This window comes from Schistocerca piceifrons, chromosome 2 (genome assembly GCF_021461385.2).
Source record: "Schistocerca piceifrons isolate TAMUIC-IGC-003096 chromosome 2, iqSchPice1.1, whole genome shotgun sequence".
Classification (NCBI taxonomy): domain Eukaryota; kingdom Metazoa; phylum Arthropoda; class Insecta; order Orthoptera; family Acrididae; genus Schistocerca; species Schistocerca piceifrons.
This window is the reverse complement of record NC_060139.1, coordinates 457171289-457189469: the sequence shown is the minus strand read 5'-3', so window position 1 is coordinate 457189469 and position 18181 is coordinate 457171289. Positions and strand designations below refer to the sequence as shown.

The 18181-nt window shown below is 43.2% G+C and overlaps 1 protein-coding gene across 1 annotated transcript in view; it reads right to left on the bottom strand.

The window, feature by feature from the left end:
• The window catches only part of LOC124775479, a gene marked incomplete at its 3' end in the record, with an annotated part of 225567 nt that extends 213470 nt beyond the window's left edge, over positions 1-12097 (bottom strand). Inside the window, exon 1 of the mRNA XM_047250312.1 lies at positions 11965-12097. Within this exon, the coding sequence (XP_047106268.1) occupies positions 11965-12097 (133 nt within the window). The remainder of the gene's footprint in view (positions 1-11964) is intronic.
• Positions 12098-18181: the final 6084 nt, after the last annotated feature.

Here is an 18181-nt window from a genome sequence, read left to right as displayed (position 1 = left end):
ATCTCGCATACGACGCTGAAAGAAGATAAATGTGGGCTCATGCAGAAGAGAAAAGACAATATTTCTTATCGATTACGATCAGGAGATAAAACAGGAAGAACAAAAGAGAGATTGCTATTCTGTGTACAGTAACCTCTGCCACAACTATATGGTGGGTTGCGGAGAATAGTTGTAGGTACAGAAACTTTTGTCTCAAACGTAAGCTCCATGGAACGCAATTCATCAGGGACGCATTGAAAAACTGTTGGATATAATTGCCTAATCAACATCAGCAACTCCGCAAGCCACCTTTCCGGCATGTGCCGGAGGGTACTTTGTGTATCACTGTTACTTCTCGCTTTCCCTGTTCTAAGGCCGGCCGCTGTGGCCGAGCGGTTCTAGGCGCTTCAGTCCGGAACCGCGCGACTGCTACGGTCGCAGGTTCGAACCCTGCCTCGGGCATGGATGTGTGTGATGTCCTTAGGTAAGTTAGGTTTAAATAGTTCTAAGTTCTAGAGGACTGATGACCTCAGCTGTTAAGTCCCATAGTTCTCAGAGCCATTTGAACCATTTGAACCTGTTGTAGGCCCGAATGGTTCGTAGAAGTAATTATTACTGGTAAGCTTCCGTGTGATGTCTAATATCTCTAATTTTACCGTCATTGTCTTTTCGTGAGATATATGCGGGTGGAAGCAATATATTGGTTGATTGTTCTAGGAACGTACGCACTTGGAGTTTTCAATAGCAAACAAGAGCATGATTCAGAACGCCTCTCCTGCAGCGAATGCCATTGGAGCTGGCTGAGTATCTCTGTGATGCCTTCACCATTATTAAATAAACCTGTAGCGAAACGCGCTGCTCTTTATTCGATCCTTTTGTGGGAAGACTACATTTCCTGAGGATAGTTCCAATGAATTTCTTACTTGCGATTAGTTTTGTGCGGTCGTTCCTCTTTAAATCACTCCATACACGAACTCTCTATATGTTTCCAGTGATTATTCTTCAATAGTGTAATCATACACTCGTGTTCAGAAAAAAACAGAACACCTTAAACGACCAGAGATAGGACGTTCATATTAACAGGACATGTATGCATTAGTATGTTCTGCAGAAATGATTAGCATTTTAACCATGTCGGCCCGGGAGTTCAAGGTCAAAAATTTACATCTACTTCAACATGGATACTCTGCAAATCACATTTAAGTACTTGGCAGAGGATTCATCAACCACCTTCACAATAATTCTCTATTATTCCAATCTCGTACAGCGCGCGAGAAAAACGACCTCCTTTATCTTTCCGTGCGAGCTCTGATTTCCCTTATTTTATTATGGTTATCGTTTCTCCCTATGTAGGTCGGCGTCAACAAAATATTTCCGCATTCGGAGGAGAAAGTTGGTGACTGAAATTTCTTGAGAAGATTCCGCCGCAACGAAAAACGCCTTTGTTTTAATGATGTCCACCCGAAATCCTGAATCATGTTAGTGACACTCTCTCCCCCATTTCACGATAATACAAAACATGCTGCCCTTCTCTGAACGTTTCTCGATGTACTCCGTCAGTCCTATGTGGTAAGGATCCTACACCGCGCAGCAGTATTCTAAAAAGAGGACGGACAAGCGTAATGTAGGCAGTCTCTTTAGTAGCTCTGTTAGAAAATTTCTAAGTGTCCTTCCAATAAAACGCAATCTTTGGTTAGCCTTTCCCACAACATTTTCTATGTGTTCCTTGCAATTTAAATTGTTCGTAATTGTAATTCCTAGGCATTTAGTTGAATTTACGATGTTTAGATTTAACTGATTTTTCGTGTAATCGAAGTTTAACGGATTCCTTTTAGTACTCATTGGGATGACCTCACACTTTTCGTTATTTCGGGACTATTGCCAATTTTTGCACCATACAGGTATCTTTTCTAAATCGTTTTGCAATTTGTTTTGATCTTATGATGACTTTATTAGTGGATAAACGACAGCGTCATCTCCATACAACCTAAGACGGCTACTCACATTATCTCCTAAATTGTCTCCTAAATCGCGGTGCAGCGCCACCTATCGCTAAAATTTGCCTGCAGCTCTCGTTGTCGAGATACCGAAGGTAATGGATCAGTATGACTTGGGCAGACGTGCAGGATGCCTCGCAGACCTATGCGCGAACTGTACTGTCAAATCAGTGAGATTGAAAGAGGGTGAATTATTGGCATGAGATAATGTGGTGTATTAATCATGGGAGTTGCTGCCAGTGTGGGACTTAGAGTTTCGGCAGTGCAACGGGTTTGTGCCGAATTGTTCAGAGAAGACAGTAGAACACAAGATGGGTCAGGTCGCACCACCCTGAGTAGATCGACACATCATCCGAATGGCATTGCTATCGGGGATGTGAGTCCGTTCATTACGGCACGGGTTACATACGCGTCGTCCACTTTTGACGAATGTGCAGAAACATGCTAGACGACAGTGGCGTTTGTAAGGACGCCATTTGGGACAGGAACGGCATTAGATAGTGTTTTCTGAGGAATCCATGTTCTGCTTGTTTTAAAATGATGGCCGCAATTTAGTACGCCGCAGTTAGGGGGATAGGCATAACAGTGACGGCATTCGCGCAGGACAAACAACGCCAGGTCAACGATTTATGGTGTGGCGTGCTGTTGGGTACAGCCACAAATCACAGTTGGTGCGTGTCGAGGGCACTGTGACCAGTGTCACCGACGTGAATGACATCCTACGACCCGTACATGTACTCTTTCTGCACAACACACCAGTCATCATTTTTCAGCAAGACAACGCACGATCACATGTTGCTGCGCGAACACGTGCCTTCTTGGTGTCACGCGACGTCAGTCCTTAGCTGTGGCCTACTAGATCACCAGACTTATTGCCAATCGAAAATGTGTGGGATATGGTGAAACGAGGGGTGCAGCACTGTGACTCAATGCCAAGGACCACAGATGACAGATGAACTTTGGAACCAATCGAAAGCAGCATGGATGGCTATACCACAGTACGCCATTCGCGCCTTTTACGCGTCGATGCCATTACACATGGAGCAAGTTATCAGGGCTGATGGCGGACCCTGTGCCTGCTAGGCAACAGGATATATGATGAACTGAGGTGACTGAAATCTAATCGTCTCGGCGGAACATACTAATGTAAATGTCCTGTGAATAAGAACGTCCTGTCTCTAATCGTCCAAAGTGTTCTGGATTTTTTTCTTTTTCTGAACACGAGTGTACAGTAATCTGCTTATGTAAAGGGTCAACTGCCACTCCCTGCACCATGTGTCTGTCCTCTGTAGGTCTTCTTGCGTTTCGCTACAGTTTTCTCGCTTTGCTACTTCTCTGTATACACAGCATTATCTTCGAAAAGCCTCCAGGAACTTCCGTCGTTATCGACTAGGTTATTTATATAAATACTAAGCGAAAAAAAGACGCATCACGAATTATTTATGAAATTGGTCACGACAGAATATGTAAAATTGTGACCTTTGACGGCCGGTGGATGAATGTGAGACGCTGCAGGACAATTTCACAGACAGTTGGCAAGGATTATAAATGGGGTACATGTCGATATCAGGCATAAGGTCTTTGCGAATTTCTTTTTGTGTACTCATGTAACAGTAACTACACCTCGCACACAGGAGAACGGACGATATATGCAGATGTCAGCACTTGAGAGAGAACGTGTAGTTGAGCTCAAAGAACCGGGTTGGAGTAATCGGTGAATCACTTGAAATTTCAGTAGGAGCGATGCCACTGTTGAGGACGTTGGCAGAAATGGGTGAACCATGACCGAACACAGCGTCAAGAAGGAGTTTGTCGACGTAGAGAGATGATTGAACGTGAGGACCGAGCAGTCGTCAGAGAGGCACTTAGATCTCCGGATTCATCATTATCATCGATCCAAGGTGCAACTGGTGCTTCGGTGGTTGATTGGCTGGTTGATTTGGGGGAGGGGACCAAACAGCGAGATCATCAGTCGTATCGAATTAGGAAAGGACGGAGAAGGAATTCAAGCGTGCCCTTTGAAAGCAACCATCCCGGAATTTGCATCAAACGATTTAGGGAAATCACTGAAAACGTACGTCAGGATGGCTGGACGCGGGTACGAGCTGTCGTCCTCCTGAATGCGAGTCCAGTTTGCTAACCACTTCGCCACCTCGCTCGGTGTGCTTCGGTGACAATAAGGACCATTCATAGGTAGCTCACAAAAAACGGAGTTGGCTGCGCCTCTTGCGCCCACTACCATTGAACTCCGCACACCAACAAACCCGTTTGTGGTTGTGTCGTTCACATTCTGCCGAAATCTCACTGACTGGAGTAGAATTGTCTTCAGTGATGAGTCCCGTTTCGAATTCAGTCCCAATGACCAGCGAGAACGTGTCTGGAGACATCCTGGATGGCGGTGGCTGACCAGCCTGACTGCCACCCGCCATACGGCTCGACAACCAGGAGTGATGGTCTGGGGTGACACTTCATTTCATAGCACGACCGCTTTGGTTCTCATCCGCGGCACCCTTACAGCACAGCAGTACGTAGACGATATTTAGTGCCCTGTTTTGTTGCCATTCATGTCAAGCCATCCTGGACTTACATTTCAGCAAGATAAATCCTTCCAGCACACGGCAAGAGTTTTTACTGCTTATCTTCCTGTTTGCAAAACCCTACTTTGGTCAGCAATGTCGTCGTATCTCTCCCCGATTGAAAACGTTTGGAGCGTCATGAGCAGGACCCTCCATCAGCTCGGCAAATGGACATAATTTGATATGATATTCCTCAGGAAGACATTCAACAACTCTGTCAATCAGTTCCAAGCCGAGTAACTACTTGGATAAGAGCCAGTGGTGGACCAACACTTTATTGACTTGCTAAATTTCTGAAATTGAAGTAATTTGTCTGTCTATACATGTAAATCACATCCACCGAACTACCTCCCATTCGGATAATTGCTTCGTATTGCGTCTTTTTTTGTCTTTAGAGTGTATATTATCAAAAGTAATAGTCATGTAACACTCTGTAGGGGTACACAGGAAGCTACTTCTACGTGTGAAGATTTCTGTCATTAGAGAGTTACGTGCTGTGATCTCTTTGTTAGAAGCCGGCCGGGGTGGCCGAGCGGTTCTAGGCGCTACAGTCTGTAACCGCGCGACCGCTACGGTCGCAGGTTCGAATCGTGCCTCGGGCATGGATGTGTGTGATGTCCTTAGGTTAGTTAAGTTTAAGTAGTTCTAAGTTCTAGGGGACTGATGACCTCAGAAGTTAAGTCCCATAGTGCTCAGAGCCATTTAAACCATTTTTGTTTGTTAGAAACCACGCAGTTGGTCTTATATTGCGTACCCTCATATTTCAGTCAGTAGGCGGCAGTGCGGAACTGTATCGGATACCTCCCGGAAGTCGCCGAACACAGCATCAGTCTGTGCGCTGGTACCTACTGTTTCCTGGGTCTCGTGGACGAACTGAGCGAGCTGGATTTCGCACTATCGTTGTTTTTGGAACACATGTTAATTCCTAAACAGGAGATTTTCGGTCTCCAGAAATGTCATAATACGCGAGCATAAAATACGACCGACGTCAGAGATACCGGTCTTTAGTTTTGTACATCTGTTCGACGACTCTTCCTGTAAACGGGAATGACTTGGGTGTTTTCCACTCACTGCCAACAGTATGTTCCTCTAGCGACTTACGGTACAACGCTGCTACAGGAGGAGCTGGTACTTTCAATACTGTAGATTATGAATCGTATGCTGTCTGCTCCACTGCCCTTTCCTCTAATGAGCGACTTCAGTTGCTTTTCTGTCCCATGGTCACTTTTTCAAAATCTGCGTTTTGACGCTTGCACGACCAATTAAAGGAAGAACTACGGCGGGATCCTCATCAGTGAAACAATATTGGATAAAGACGTTTACTATTTCACCATTCTCTACGTAATTCTCCGTTTAGATGTCATTATGGTCACTACTAAGTGTCTAGATAGATAACTTCGATCCGTTAATGACTTAATTTAATACGAACAGTTCTCAGTATTTTCTGTCAAGTGTTAGAAAGGATTTTACTTACGAATTCATTGAACGCTTCACACATGGCTCTCCTTATGCTTCTTCCTCTTGCTACTTAGCACCACGGAACCCATCTGGACTCTTTACAATGGTCTTCTGTTTCTTCTCAGCCCAGAAAGCTTTCTTCTCCTCTGACCACTTCGATCAGCTTGTTCCTGTGCCATTTTTTTCTGGCGAGGGACACTGGAAATATCCATTGTCGAGTGACCTGGTGGAATTTGGAACGGTTCTGTATGGTTTGTAATGTGATTGCAAGTTGCTTCAAGTCTGATATCACTGTGGTGATCCTCTTGTTCCGACTTCCCCTCTACTTCTCATGGTGAAGATCCAATTCGTGAATCTGCAGAGGTTCATGCAAGTCATTTGTCCATAAAACGCCAATCGCCTTTTCTTTGTAGATGTGATTATGTCTTCTTGGAGATGGTACAGCTTACTGTCGTGTGTGGTCCTTTAGGTGCCATACCTTCTCTTATTGGCCCCAGTATTCTCTTTAGGATTTTCCGGTCCTGAGTGGATACTTCCAGTCAATCAAGAGGCATTAACGGATGTGCAGTATGGCGAACCTTATAATGTTCTATACAGAAAATAATTTTTTGCGATCACATGTTGTTGTCGTTGTGGTCTTCAGTCCTGAGACTGGTTTGATGGAGCTCTCCATGCTACCCTATCCTGTGCAAGCTTCTGCATCTACCAGTACTTACTGAAACCTACATCCTTCTGAATCTGCTTAGTGTATTCATCTCTTGGTCTTCCTCTACGATTTTTACCCTCCACGCTGCCCTCCAATGCTAAATTTGTGATCCCTTGATGCCTCAGAACATGTCCTACTAACCGGTCCCTTCTTTTTGTCAAGTTGTGCCACAAACTCCTCTTCTCCCCAATTCTATTCAATACTTCATCATTAGTTATGTGATCTACCCATCTAATCTTCATCATTCTTCTGTAGCGCCACATTTCGAAAGCTTCTATTCTCTTCTTCTCTAAACTATTTATCGTCCACGTTTCACTTCCATACATGTCTACACTCCATACAAATACTTTCAGAAACGACTTCCTGACAGTTAAATCTATACTCGATGATATCAAATTTCTCTTCTTCAGAACCGCTTTCCTTGCCATTGCCAGTCTACATTTTAAGTGTCTCATTTCCTAATCTAATTCCCTCAGCATATGTACACATTTAAATTTATTCTTGAGCGGTTTCGGTCAGTTCAAACATCATCAACTGGAAGACTCAACAAGCAGAGTACACCGAAATGTAAGACCTGTGCCCCTGAACATCAGTATCATATACAACGGTTGGATCAAAAATGCATACTGCTCTTAGAAGACGCATTCGTGAAGCAAATGTCACAATGACTAAGCGTGGAATCTAAGATAATCATATTTTGGCAATATCTTGAAAAACACAGGTATGTATACACTACCGACAGTTAGCAGTGGACTGCCATCTCAGGACTACGTTATTTCAGATGACCAAAGGCTCTAATACTACAGAGTAAAAACTGTTGATGTAAAAAAGGATGGGAGATGGCACTACAGACTTACGCAGTCAGTTGTTGTGAAGCCAGAGTGGGCGCAGCCTGGCGCCATTTTAAGTAGCCTAAAACATAATCAGACTACTGTTTACGATCGCTTCTTGCTCATTGTTGCTGCTCTATTTCGGATAACCAGAAACAGAAGGAAGTGATGAGAATAGCATGCTTTCGTAATCCATTTAATTCAGCTTTTACTGTATTTGTATCGCTAGCAAATGAAGCTGAACTCCGAAACCAATGTTTGTTTGCTTACTGGTATCGGTACTGCTTCTTGTTCGTTACATTTTCAGCTTTCAAAAATGGTTCAAATGGATCTAACCACTATGGGACTTAACATCTGAGGTCATCAGTCCCCTAGACGTAGAACTACTTAAACCTAACTAACCTAAGGACATCACACACATCCATGCCCGAGGCAGGATTCGAACCTGTGACCGTAGCAGCAGCGCGGTTCCGAGTTGAAGCGCCTTGAACCGCTCGGCCACGGCGGCTGCCTTCCAAAAAAATGGTTCAAATGGCTCTGAGCACTATGGGACGTAACTGCTGTGGTCATCAGTCCCCTAGAACTTAGAACTACTTAAACCTAACTAACCTAAGGACATCACACACAGCCAGCCCGAGGCAGGATTCGAACCTGCGACCGTAGCGGTCACGCGGTTCCGGACTGTAGCGCCTAGTACCGCTCGGCCACTCCGGCCGGCGCCGCCTTCCAGCTTTCAAGTTGTAGGCACAACACTTTAAGTGTTCAAGTTTGCAAAAAACTTACCTAGGTGTCCTTTGCTAACCCATAAACGTGTGCGGTGAGGAAAGAAGCAAGGCATACTATCGTCTGTCGTGCTTGTCAACAAAGTGAATAATTATTGAACTGCATAAAAGTGTACCTCTGTACAAAATAGAGTTCTTATTTTATTAGAGTGTCAGTGCATTAGTGTCACTGTAATATACCCGTCTTTTCGCTTCGAAATCGTACGTATGATGCGTCATTCAGTGTTGGCCAATAATAGCAACTTACAGGGTAAAAAAACTATATAATTTTTTAACATCTTCCAGAATTGTGGAATGCTATAAATGTGATTAAGGGAATGGTCTGAAACGCTTAAGGCACCTTAAAATGGATATTTTGCTTTATCATGTATGTGGGTAAATTTCTGATTATGATAGCCTGGTCTGAGTAAGATGTAGGCCCACCTTTCTAACAGTAGCGTATTTGCTCTTCTTGTCGTAATATTTCTCGCCAGTAGTTATGTTAGTTTTTGAGGAATAATCAAACATATCACAATTGGAATGGACGTCTACTTTGATAATGTGCTTGATTTTACTTTTAAATTTCGTTTTGAGGTTTTTAAAGTTTGTAAGTCTATGCCATGATTTGTGACGTACCAATACCGTAATTAGTTACTTAGTTTCATTTCCATGTATCATTTGCACGATAAATCGTAGTGATACGGTACGAGTCATTGTATACTGGCATCAATCTTTTCTTGTAAATATGCAACCATGCTGATCATTTATTAGTTTTAACGTTTTTTAATTAAAGATAGACAGATGTTAGTCAGTAATTCCTATCCATCACCATTTACGCATTACGGTAATAGATAACCTTCCGCTGAATAGGAGGAGTTATCAAAAAGAAACGTTTTCAGTTTAGTTTCAAATTTTACTTTTCTGTGTGTCAGGCATTTTATACCAGTGGGTAAGTGATCAAAAGTTTTGATTGCAGCGTTGTGAACCCCTGTTTGTGCTACAGACAACCTTAATGTGGCACAATGAATGTCATTTCTTTTCTTCTTTTATTGTAATTATATACATCGTTGTTCCTGTAAAATTGCATTGGATTATTTGCAACAAACTTCATGAGGGAATCATTATAGTGTGTAACGGATAGACTGCTACTCACATGCCGAGCACAAGGCAGGCACGACGAAAAGAGTGTTCATATAAATTTTCAGCCAAAGTCTTCTTCAGAAAGCAAGAACAACACACAAACATGGTCATACAATCATGCACACGTAACTCACGCACATATGACCGCTGTCTCCGGCTGCTCTAGCCAGAGTCGTTGTTAGAGGGGAGGAAATGTGAACGATGAATAATAATTATCGACGAGAGGAATTTAGGGTATCAGATGCTGTCTCAACAATCAGTGTGGTTACGTAGCCGTGTGTTGTGCAGGGCGAAACCATAGATAAAGCGTCGCTCGGATGTCGGAGCGTTTGCGATTTGGAAGACAATGAAAAACAGAGGAAAGAAGAGAAGTGCGGACACTGAGTAAAGTGAGGCAAACCTAAGTCAAATGACAGAAATAAAACCGCAACAATAAAAGTAATCAGTGCAACAATAATTCATGTATACAAAAGAAAATATTCATTGTATTGCTTCACTTATAAATGAAATGTGATTCATTTAACTTTAGATTACGATCAGATCGATTAGTATACCCGTAAACAATGCAAGCTGGCATTTTTTATAAAACAACTACGTTTCAGTACAATCAAAGTTCCCAACACTGTCGAAACTGGGCACGGAAATGGATCGGAATGACGTCACAGGCAAGTATCACAGTGTTGAACTATGAAAGTACGAATGGGGTGGACTTTTGTTTTGGACTAGTTACGATGGCGGACATCAGCTTAAAGTTTGCGACGTAATGACACCTCCCATCTTTTACTACCTCCATGGTAAAAACATAAGTAGATCTGTACTAGAGACGTTGGTGAAGTCAGAGGAAACACTAGTTAAGAATGTGGTTCCTATCTACAGACAGCCTTCTGTTGGGGTAGCGTAAGGAAGGCAAAGGCTTGAGGGAACTACCTTTCAGAACATGGCAACCAAGTGAAATGTACAAAGGAAAACAATGTCTTGTAAGGACCATGTATTGGTATAATCGTAATGTTGTATAAACAACATTTTTAAATAGTAATTACAATAACTGAGCTTATCAGTCAATGAAGAAATATCAACATTACAAATTTCCGCTACAGTATATTGGCTTCTTTACTACTAACAAAATGATAAGTTAACAACCATAATGGTTAGTGTCAGTGAATTTTTTGTCAGACCACGTTTTAGATGGATAAATGATCATTTAAGCCATATCCACGAGTACAAAATCTTTTTTTTTCTTTTTGCATTTTAACATCGAGCGTTCAAAAGTAGTGAGGTCAAACAATTGTATACATAATACAAGAAGTTACAATTGTAGAATCAGGGGTTGTTAGGAAATTATACTAGACAATAAACCTACATTACAGATCAATAAGGAGTGCATGTAGCACAGCTTAGAGCTAGCGCTACAACTGACATGAAACGAAGACCTTTGGCTACCAATAACATAAAACCTAGACCTCAGGCTACTGCTGAAATATTCATTGAGTGTAACTGATTACAAATTAAAGCTACAGTATTTACATTACATTAACGATGCAAACAGAGACATCGAAGTAATAATGCACACAGAAATATCATTTGTATATCATTGTGTCAATTATTTAAACAATTAATTCTTATAGAGTAATGTTCTTACAGTGTGATATTAGACCTTTTGGTCGTCTGAGGCAATATGAGCCTGAGATGGCAGTGTATGGCAACTTACCTGTGTTTTCAAGATTTTGCCAAAGTATAGTTTCTTACATTCCACGTTTTGTCATTGTGACGTATGGCATACGAATGTGTCTTCTATGAGAAATGTGCATTTTTCATCCAACAGATGCTGTAATTGTGTAGGTACTGAATATGATGGTTCAACTTGTCAGTGTATACTACATATATTTTTTGTGTTTGTTCAGTCTTCCAGTTGGTGTTGGATAAAATTAGCGAAAGTGGTCAAGAATAAATTTAAATATATACATCTGATAATAAAAAAATGTTTTTTGTAAATATGTTATACGGCACATTCATCCAGTCGCCTCGACCGTATATACCCCACACGTTCCCTTGATGCCGACACTCGTCATGCCGAAGTATGGCCTCTGGCTTTCTCTGACCATAACGCTTACATCTGCGATGTCGCACTCGCCCGCCAACAGGTATGGTACAGCCGCGGTCTGTGGAAATTAAACGTTTACCACCCGACCGTCCCTGATTGACGACGGATCGTTGAGTACGTGTGGGCCCTCTGTCGTCGACGTCGCTCTGCATACACATCTACCTTATCTTGGTGGCTATACTACGCGAAACCAGCTCTACGCAGGGCACTGATGGGATATGCAAAGACTTACTTTTATTATGCGGTACTTCGTGACTGCACTTCGATGGCATTCTCTCCTGTTCGTCAGACAATAGTGCATCATGCAAAGCGCAGATCACTTCACTCATGCGATGGCGCTTGGAAGGTACCCTTGTAAGATCCTGCACCCGTGACCATATGCTTCATGAAATGCCATCGATGTATCGCCTCCTCACAGAACGCCGACGTTGTCGTCGAGCTCTCATCCATGAGCTCGCAGATGCGGAAGGACGACGATATACTACGCAATGCGCCATTGTTCACGCTTTCTATTCTGATTTCCGCCGTCTGTACGCTGCCGTCCCACATCCCCCGACCTTAACTGAGGAGGTAGCAGCACTGAATGTCAACACCGTGCCAGAGGATGGGGCTCAAGAACTTCAGGAGCAAGTGACCTCCGATGAAGTCCTAGATGTTATCAAGGTGGGAGCCTCCAACAAGTCCCCTGGACCTCAAGGCCTCCCCCTCGAATCTTTTGGCACCTACTTGGACGTCCATCTAGCGTGAATTGATGTCACCCATGACGACGATCTCAGCCATCTCCCTTGATGAGGTCATCATCCTGGTCCCTAAGCCACATGGGCTATCGCGGATCTGTGATTACCGACCCATCACTCTACTCAACAGTGACATGAAAATTTTTACCCGTTTGTTGGCCTTAAAACTTAAGAAGGCAGCAAGATACGTCATTTCCCTTGATCAGACTTCTCTGGGCGGTGACGACATCCATACAGCCCACTGTCGTTACAGAGACATGATCGCGCTCGCGCGGTCGCAACATTTACCTGACGCGTTAGCATCGCTTGACTTCAGTCAGGCATTCGACCGTGTCGGACATACCTTTCTGAAATGGGTCCTCCAACACATGGGTTTTCCGGCTCGTATAGTAACAGTGGTAATGCGGCTCTTGAAGTGCGCGACTTCAAGAATACTCTGTAATGGTCGCCTCACTGCGCCTGTACCGATTGAGCTCTCTGTCCGATAGGGTTGTCCACTTTCCACGATACTATATGCTTTGGCATTAGAGCCCCTACTCCAGGGTTTCGCCAACGCCTGGTGGGCCTCACATTGCATGGGAACCGTTTCTGTTGTACAGCCTATGCTGATGGTCTAGTCCCGTACCTCCGCAATGAAAATGATGTTCACGCGGGTGTGACTTGAGTGGCGACGTGTGGGGAGGTATCGGGCAGTTCTCTTAACATTTCCAAATCGAAGGTCCTGCTCATTGGTGAGGGTCTACCTGAGAGATATGTCGCTTCTCTAAGTGTGACCACCAGAATCCGCTATTTGGGCATTGATTTTATGAATGACCTCCGTCTTTCAGCGACAACCAACAGTAGACGTCTCCTCCAAACGACCAGGGCTGGCCTTCTGGACCACCGGCTTAGATCCCTCGACACTGTACAGCATGCCCAATACGTGAATGTTTACCAGGCCTCACGCATCCCCCATGTGGCACAAGTGTTCCCGGTTCCGATTACCCTCGCACGTCGTATGATGATGGCGATGGGATCCTTTGTTTGTACCGGGATGTTATTTAAAGTTCAATATTCCTCCCTTGCCCTCCCGCAGGAGCGTGGTGAAGCGGGCTTATTCCATGTGCCAGACAGAGTTACGGAACTTTTCGTTAGCTCCCAACTGAAAGTCTGTCGTCGCTGTCCGACGAGTCTGACCGGACTGCTTTTGCATGCATACGCGGTATTCTCCATGTCAGCTTCAGCCATGTTATCAGACATTCCACCCCCCTATTATCACTTTCGGCGCTTCTTTCTTGAATTGAGTTCCATCCTTCACTCCTTACCCCTTCCACGTATACTCCGGACAAAGACTGTCTATGACACATTACAAATGTGTCGAACCTCCAACCCCATCGAACACAAGTTTTCCCAGATCATACAGTGTCGTGTGTGGAAAGCAGCGTTCAGTCCAGCTGGTATATCACTGTCAATGGCAAACAAGTCCACCAGTTTCGTTTACACCGCATCCGCCTCGTTGACACACCCCTCTGTGTTCACTGTGGTGTAGAGGACACAGACGCTCATCGATTCTCATGTGGTCCGTCGTCTGATTTCTGGAGGCTCGCGCAGCATCTCTTGGCTTTCCTTACCAGACAGTCACCTGCTCAGATCAATTTCCTAACGCCTTTATTCCCGGATGTGATTCATTACCCCGCAACAAAAACTAACGCTGTGAATTGGATACTCTGTCATACGGTCCGCTACCTTTTTGGCCCAGATGGGAAATCAGGACTAGATTATTGGACGTACCTTAACGATCGACACTGTGCTCTTGTTCGCAACCACAGATACAAGCAGTTCTTTACCAGTTTTCTATGGAGCGCCTTCCATGACCCGCCTTCCAGCTGGAACGTCCAAGCCATGAGATGCTGGTGCTTTTTTGCTGACATTATGTTCTGAACGCACTACAAACGGAATCTCCATTAAAATTTCGAGCAGACTCGATTGGACGTTCCGCCAATCGGAAGGCGCTGGGGATTCCTGGAATTCTGGTACATAGACAATTTAATTAAAAAATAAAAAAATGTAAAAATAAATAAAGAAATAAAATAAAATAAAAATATACATACAAAAAACGCAAAAAACAAAAACAAAAATGCAATAAAAAGACTAAAAAAGCAAAAGCCCATATATAACTACTTTCATTTTCATCGCTACTCTATGTTCTTCCCCCTCCCCCTCTACTTTCTTCCTTCCCTACACCCTAGTAATAATAGGTTAGTTGTTTTGGGATAGGCATAGATATGCGCCAACGTCTGAAGAGTTGCATTTTATTTATTTATTTATTTGTTACAAGAAAAGTGCCGGTGGCAAGTAGATTTTTTTTTTGTAGTTTCCCTTTCCTGCTCAGGGGTGGAACAAAAGTGAACAAAAAGAAAGAAAAGATAGCTCAGTCGGGCAGAGCGTCTGCCATGTAAGCAGGAGATCCCAGGTTTGAGTGCCGGTAGGGGCACACATTTTTCAACTGTCCCAGTAGATATTTATCAACTCCTGTAAGCAGCTAACGTTCTGGATGTCAGTGTAAATTCAAAAATATACTTAATCGTTAAAATAAAAAAAACATAAGTTTTAAAATTTAAAGAGGTAAAGTCATCTACGATTAAAAAGCCCGGCTTCCACAACTTCCCACACAAAAATCAATAAATTGAGAGTACAATGTCTTGTGACTAGGGCCTCACGTCGGGTAGACCGTTCGCCGGGTGCAAGTCTTTCGATTAGACGCCACTACAACTACTTGCTTGTCGATGGGGATGAAATGATGATGATTAGGACAACACAACGCCCAGTCCCTGAGCGGAGAAAGTCTCCGACCCAGCCGAGAATCAATCCCGGGCCCTTAGGACAGTCAGTCTGTCACGCTGACCACTTTTTTCACATGAGATCCGTCGAAGTTCGTTGTTGATCCTCCCACTCAGTTTTTTTATTACAGAGACCAACCGGCTCTCTGTCCCAACACGCTGAGCTACCGTGCCGGCGCCACTCAGCTACCGGGGGCGGACAAATTGAGAGTGATTCTGTCGACATGAAATAATCAATGTAGCAACATTCGGAACACGCGTTGTTTACAGCAGTTGATTTCAAATTTGCCAACTCTCTTTCTATTGAGGATTTACTGAGATATCTCAGTAATGCGGTGCATCATAGATGTAAAAAAACTTAATTTGTATTAACGGGGGTGACAGGAGGAAGCGTAGATTATACAGTCGCTAGTCGTCGGTTTACGATAGTTGTCAAACTGAATAGTTCCCCAGCTGATTAGCAGTACAGTAATCAAACATATTATCATACACTGCTACCAGTGTTCCGAATGTTACTGCAATGATTATTATATGTCGATAGTATGACTCTCAATTTGTTGGTTTTTGTGTGGGAAGTTGGGGAAACCATATATTAAGGGGGCTTTTTAATGACCTTTTCTTATCGTCGAAGACTTTACCACTTTATATTTTATATTACGTGTCTTTATTTTAACGAGTAAGTATATTTTTGTCTCTTGTTTGCGATACTTAACACTGCCCCCGATCCTGGTATCTTGAAGTTTAATCGATTCAGAATTCATATGCCATGAATGTACTACAAAATTTTGCTCCGTGCGACAGATATATTGACTCGTTGTTTTACATGTAATCACTTTAGCTATTCTTTATATGGGGGTACTTTTATTTCATTTTCAGGTTTTATTTGTCTGCATTGGTTTGCTTATATGCACTTTAGTTACTAGTTTCATGCCTTTCGTTTTTCGAAAAAAGTGCCTTGAGTCGTTCTGCGCCCCACCTGAGTACTTCTTGCCACACTGTACGAGGCACTTGTATCTCAAATTGTCACATTAATGTTTGTATGCGCGGCAATACAGACATAGTGCCGTGTGCGGCTCATACCGTAGTTTTGCAAGCGTGGTTCTGTCTTGTACTGCCAAGGGAGAGCCGACTGGCAACACGCGCTCGCCGTGGAAACTTTTTTCGCCACATCTTTACACTTTCTCTGTGTTATTTTGGCTGTTTTTATCCTTTCATTAGGTACACTTCATTGTTTAGATGTTTCATGACGGACGGATTAAATATCCGGTTGCCTTGGTGTCTTTTACTTTATATGTGGTTTTATGACTGATAGGTCAAAATCCAGCTACTTTTACGTATGTTTTTATTAGTTTTTGTTCGCGTTGTCTGCGTAGCCGTGCAAGATATGACCATGCCTTTTTCCTCCGTTTATACCTGAAATGTTTTCTTGTTTTTGTTGACAATCTGATGATGCTTCAAAAGTATTCAAAAATGGCTCTAAGCACTATGGGGCTTAACATCTGAGGTCATCAGTCCCCTAGACTTATAACTACTTAAACCTAACTAACCTAAGGACATCACACACATCCATGCCCGGGGCAGGATTCGAACCTGCGACCATAGCAGCAGCTCGGTTCCAGACTGAAGTGCCTAGAACCGCTCGGCCACAGTGGCCGGCTCCAAAAGTTTGAAACGCGTCATTGACATTAAATAATTTTGCTACTGAGACTTGTTTTTGTTCTAAATCACTTTTAAACCGGTTGCTGTAACAGCCTGCCAAGACTAAATGGGAAAATATATGCAGTGTTGTTTAAAAAACTACATAGCCTATGTCCGTCTGAATGTTTATAAGAGTATTGTCCAAATATTTCATGTAAGTCGGTCAAGAAGTTTTAGAAATTTTTGTTAACAACATTGGCCTATTATATCTTATAGTACTCATACACCGTACACATTAAAAATATATAGCCTATGGCCGTCAAAATTTTATTACAGCATTGTGTGAAAATTGGAGGTAAAACGGTAAAGAACTTTTCGAGACTTTTGTTAACAATGTATCCCCTTCTTGCTAACATAAGGTAAAGAAAAGAATGAGTCCAAAGAAAGCAGAGATAATGTTATACATCTGGTGGAACAGCGACAGTGAAGTGTCCTACGAATTGCTTCCCCGAGGTGTAACGATCACTGCTGACATTTACTGTCAACAACTGAGACATCTTGTTGACGCAGTCCAAGAACAACAACCAGAAAGACAGCGTAAAGTGATGCCATTACACGATAACGCCCGCCCGCATTCTTCTAGACTCACAAAAACACTACACAGGGGTTGGGTTGAGAAGTTATTGTGTGCCCACCCTATTAACACGATGTTGCACCCTCAGATTTTAAACTTTACCGCTCCCTGTTTAGCAATCCTTAAGGAAACTCCCTTTCTGGATGAAAATGCGCTCCGAACGTGGTTTCGACGAGCCGTTCGCCTCAGAAGTACGTGATTCGCACAGTCGCGAGATAGAAAAGGTACCCCATCGTTGGCGGACTGTTGTAAATAGTAAAGGAGAATATATAGAATATATTATTGATGACCAAAGTCTTCGTTATGTGTGTGTGTTGTGTTTATTAAACTTCTGGGAAAACGCTACGAACTTATGCACCGACCCAATAATTACGAGTGTCTGATACACAAAAAAACTGTGTCCTGCGGACTAAAACTTAAACAAATAAAACGTTAAAACGTATATTCCTATCTAGGTTGTAAAAAATAAAACAATTAGATTATTAAATTAAAATATATTAGGAGACAGCTCTGTCTTGCGGAAGAAGAAGCAGCTCGCTTCACGAGACAGGCCGTTTGACGCGCACCACCGGGAACTTCGCCAACACAGCAGATGCAAGACGGGGTGTGCCCTGGCCAACAGCGGGAGAGCGCGCCACAGTAAACTTTGGCGCCAACGATCAGTTGGGGCCCTGATCAGACATGGATTTTAATGGAAATGCCATGTGACTAGGGCCTCCTGTTGGGAAGGTCGTCCGCCTGATGCAAGTCTTTCGAGTTGACGCCACTTCGCCGACTTGCGTGTCGATGGGGATGAAATGATGAT